This window comes from Capricornis sumatraensis, chromosome X (genome assembly GCF_032405125.1).
Source record: "Capricornis sumatraensis isolate serow.1 chromosome X, serow.2, whole genome shotgun sequence".
NCBI lineage: Eukaryota > Metazoa > Chordata > Mammalia > Artiodactyla > Bovidae > Capricornis > Capricornis sumatraensis.
The window spans coordinates 38,047,678-38,052,222 of record NC_091092.1 but is presented as its reverse complement, the minus strand read 5'-3'; the positions used below and the strand labels follow the sequence as shown (position 1 = coordinate 38,052,222).

General features: G+C 45.1%; 1 protein-coding gene across 1 annotated transcript; it reads right to left on the bottom strand.

Annotated features, from left to right (window-relative positions):
* Positions 1-269: 269 nt before the first annotated feature.
* Positions 270-2,058, bottom strand: LOC138071220 (TATA-binding protein-associated factor 2N-like). The gene is given in 3 exon segments (XM_068962704.1): positions 270-300; positions 302-404; positions 838-2,058. Coding segments are annotated over 3 exon segments (1,323 nt in total). The 5' UTR covers positions 2,027-2,058.
* Positions 2,059-4,545: the final 2,487 nt, after the last annotated feature.

The following is a 4,545-nucleotide window of genomic DNA, read 5'->3' as shown; positions in this document are numbered from 1 at the left end:
TTGCAGTATTACAAAACACTTCCTATTTTGGCAATATTTTACAACGCACTTAGCTTCAAGAGTTGAGAAGGAGAAGGCTGGAAACTAAAGGGGGATATTTCAACTGACATTTCTAAAAGAAAAACTGTCCCCACCCTCCCGCCCAAATAAAAATTCAAATGTCATTTAATTTCACTACCCAAGAAGAGGCCACGAGGAAAGCAGCAGGCAAAACTCTGGCCATTTCTCTATGGATCTTGTCAGAGACAAAGGAACATTCAAAATAGTCATCAGTATGGTCGGTTGCACTGATCATTTCTAGTCGTTTCTTCCTCCCATTTTGCCTCCATAGCCTCCTCGGTCTCCTCCATAGCCTCTGCCTTGGTCTCTACCATAGCCGCCACTTCGGTCTCCTCCATAGTTGCCTCCTCAGTCTCCTCCATAGCCCCCACCATGGTCCCCACCATAGCCACCCCCACTTCTGTCTGCACTGTAGCCGCCTCGGTCTCCATCTCTGCCCCCACGGCCTCTGTAGCCCCCTCTCTGTTATGCTCCGTGCCCGTATCTCCGAACCGACCGAGAGAGCAAGTCCACCACAGTATTGCAAACGCAAGAAGGGAGTTTGTTTATTCCTAGCGCGCTAGGGCCCAAGTCTCATCCCACACAAGGGAATCTGACAAGAGCCACGAACAAAGGAGTATGGCGGCTTATATACAGGCAGTTCTTTGTCTCAGTTACAGGAGTAGCTGGCGTTACATGATTGGCCAGGCAGGATGAGCACGTATCCTGTCTCTTTCTGGTAAACATGACTGAGGTCCTAGAGACCGTCGTTTGGTCCCTAACACTCTCCACCGTAGCCTCTTCCTCGGAAAACTCCTCCTGAGGGACGAGAGTCCTCTGGTCTGGGCTCATTGCACTGATTACAAGAATTCCTTCGAGCAAAGTTCATATTTCTACATGATGGATTAGGGGAAACCCAGTCCCCACGTTTGGGGTCTCCACCTCTCCCCTGAAAGCCTCCACGACCTCTATATCCTCCACGGCCTCGTCGCCCACCTCCACTTCCACCTCGTCTCATGAATTCAGGTCTTCTGGTGGCAAAGGACACTTTAATGATATTGCCGTGGAATTCTTTTCCATCAAACCAGTCAATGGCTGCCTTAGCTGAAGGAGGGTCATCAAACGATACTGTTGCCTCCCCTTTTGGCTTTCCTGTGTCCTTGTCTGTGTATAGATTTATCATTGGTTTTCCAATCTTTTTATTTGTCTTGATGATTCCTATTTGTTTAAAGAACTCCCCCACTTGATCTGTAGACACATCCTCCCCAAGTCCTTGTACAAAGATTGTGTTGTTATCTGAATTATCAGATTCTGAATCAGCATCTGGTCTGGGTCCATAATCCCTGTGACCACCAAAACTTTTGAAGCCACTGCGGTCACCACCACTCGATCCTGTCATAGGACCTCTTCCATCCTTGTCATATCCCCCACGCCCTCTACCTCCTCCCTGTGACCCACCACATCCTCTATTATCTTCTCCATACCTACTCACATCACGACGATCATCTTGTGTGTGGTGGCTGTAATTTTCCCTTTGTGAATGGTAGGACTGCTGGTTTTGATTATAGGAATCATGCTGCTGATCATAATTTGACTGCTCATCGTAAGAGTGTTGATGTTGATCATAGCCTGACTGCTGGTCATATGAATCTTGTTGACCATAGTCTGACTGGTCATATGAAGGTGCTCTTCCACCTTGGCCTCCTGATGATTCCATGTTTTGCTGTCCCTGGTTATTATAAGATTGCTGGTTGTATGAGCTCTGCTTTTGATTCTCATAACCACTGTAGGACTGTGAATAACCTGATTGGCTTTGTCCGTAACTGGAGTAGCCGCTATAGTTCTGTCCATATGAAGTGTCAGTAGTTTGTCCATAGCCAGAATAGCTTTGTGGTGCTTGTCCATAACCTTGGCTGCCTTGATTTCCATAGGAAGAATAACTTTGCTGCTCACCCCCAGACTGACTGTAACTTCCAGAATCCGACATGACTAACGGCCGTGGCGCGAAGCCCCCACAGCCAGCAGAGAACAAGGTATACGAGAACCAGCCGGCACAGCGGCCGGAGCTGTACTGAGCCCTAGATAGCATATTTAAAAGCAGAGACATTACTTTGCCAACAAAGGTCCGTCTAGTCAAGGCTATGGTTTTTCCAGTGGTCACGTATGGATGTGAGAGTTGGACTATAAAGAAGGCTGAGCACCGAAGAATTGATGCTTTTGAACTGGGGTGTTGGAGAAGACTCTTGAGTGTCCCTTGGACTGTAAGGAGATCTAACCAGTCCATTCTGAAGGAGATCAGCCCTGGGATTTCTTTGGAAGGACTGATGCTGAAGCTGAAACTCCAGTACTTTGGCCACCTCATGCGGAGAGTTGACTCATTGGAAAAGACTCTGATGCTGGGAGGGATTGGGGGCAGGAGGAGAAGGGGATGACAGAGGATGAGATGGCTGGATGGCATCACTGACTCGATGGACGTGAGTCTGAGTGAACTCTGGGAGTTGGTGATGGACAGGGAGGCCTGGCGTGCTGCGATTCATGGGGTCCCAAAGAGTCGGACACGACTAAGCAACCGAACTGAACTGAAGCAAAGCATGTAAAACACCCTGGACTTTGCTTCATACATCACAGTAACATATTTAATTCTGTTTTCTTAATTGATTAGAAATCAAATTTTCCTCCAGCATTCTAGATAGACAATGCCTTTTCCACAAACTTTACTAAGTATATATAAATTTGCTGACCAACAAGAATGTCTTTCATTTATTATTAACTTTTTAATCCCTCTGTACCTCAGTTTCCTCATTTACAAAATGGGAATGTTTATAACACATTCCTAGTAGATTTTGTTTTTAATTAAATGGACCCATTCATGTAAAACACCAAGGACAGTGCATAGTAAATATAAGTAACATACTTTTTTTTTTAGATAAAATTGAAATTGTGTTTTTTTCTCCACTAGTCAATGACCGTTTCTGAAAATTTTATTAAATGTCCATAAATCCGCTCACCAAATAGCATCTCTTTCACTTACTAGTAACTTCACTAATGCCCCTTTGACTCAGTTTCCTCATCTATAAAATGGGAACGTTGATAACACCGTTCTAGTTGATTTTTTTAAATTAAATGAAGCAGAGCATGTAAATCACCCAGGACATCGCTTCAGTTCGGTTCAGTCACTCAGTTGTGTCTGACTCTTTGTGACCCCATGGACTGTAGCACGCCAGGCCTCCCTGTCCATTACCAACTCCCAGAGTCCACACAAACCCATGTCCGTTGTGTTGGCGAGGCCATCCAACCATCTCATCCTCTGTCGTGCCCTTATCCTCCCTCAATCTTTCCCAGCACCAGGGTCTTTTCAAATGAGTCAGCGCTCTGCATCAGGTAGCCAAAGTATTGGAGTTTCTGCTTCAGTATCAGTCCCTCCAATGAACACCCAGGACTGATCTCCTTTAGGATGGACTGGTTGGATCTCCTTGTACTCCAAGGGACTCTCAAGAGTCTTCTCCAGCACCACAGTCCAAAAGCATCAATTCTTCGGTGCTCAGCTTTCTTTATCGTCCAACTCTCACATCCATGCGTGACCACTGGAAAAACCATAGCCTTGACTAGACGGACCTTTGTTGGCAAAGTCATGTCTCTGCTTTTAAATATGCTATCTAGGTGGGTCATAACTTTACTTTCAAGGAGCAAGCATCTTTTAATTTCATGGCTGCAATCACCATCCGCAGTGATTTTGGAGTCCAGAAAAATAAGTCAGCCACTGTTTCCACTTTTTCCCCATCTATTTGCCATGAAGTGATGGGACCAGATGCCATGATCTTAGTTTCCTGAATGTTGAGCTTTAAGCCAACTTTTTCACTCTCCTCTTTCACTTTCCATCAAGAGGCTCTTTAGTTCTTCTTCACTTTCTGCCATAAGGGTGGTGTCATCTGAATACCTGAAGTTATTGATATTTCTCCCAGCAATCTTGATTCCAGCTTGTGCTTCCTCCAGCCCAGAGTTTCTCATGATGTACTCTGCATAGAAGTTAAATAAGGAGGGTGAGAATATACAGCCTTGACGTACTCATTTTCCTATTTGGAACCAGTCTGTTGTTCCATGTCCAGTTCTAACTGTTGCTTCCTGACCTGCATACAGGTTTCTCAAGAGGCAGGTCAGGTGGTCTGGTACTCCCATCTCTTTCAGAATTTTCCACAGTTTATTGTGATCCACACAGTCAAAGGCTTTGGTATAGTCAATAAAGCAGAAATAGATGTGTTTTTTTGAACTCTCTTGCTTTTTCGATGATTCAGCGGATGTTGGCAATTTGATCTCTGGTTCCTCTGCTTTTCTAAAACCGGCTTGAACATCTGGAACTTCACGGCTCATGTATTGCTGAAGCCTGGCTTGGAGAATTTTGAGCATTACTTTACTAGTGTGTGAGATGAGAGCAATTGTGTGGTAGTTTGAGCATTCTTTGGCATTGCCTTTCTTTGGGATTGGAATGAAAACTGACCTTTTCCAGTC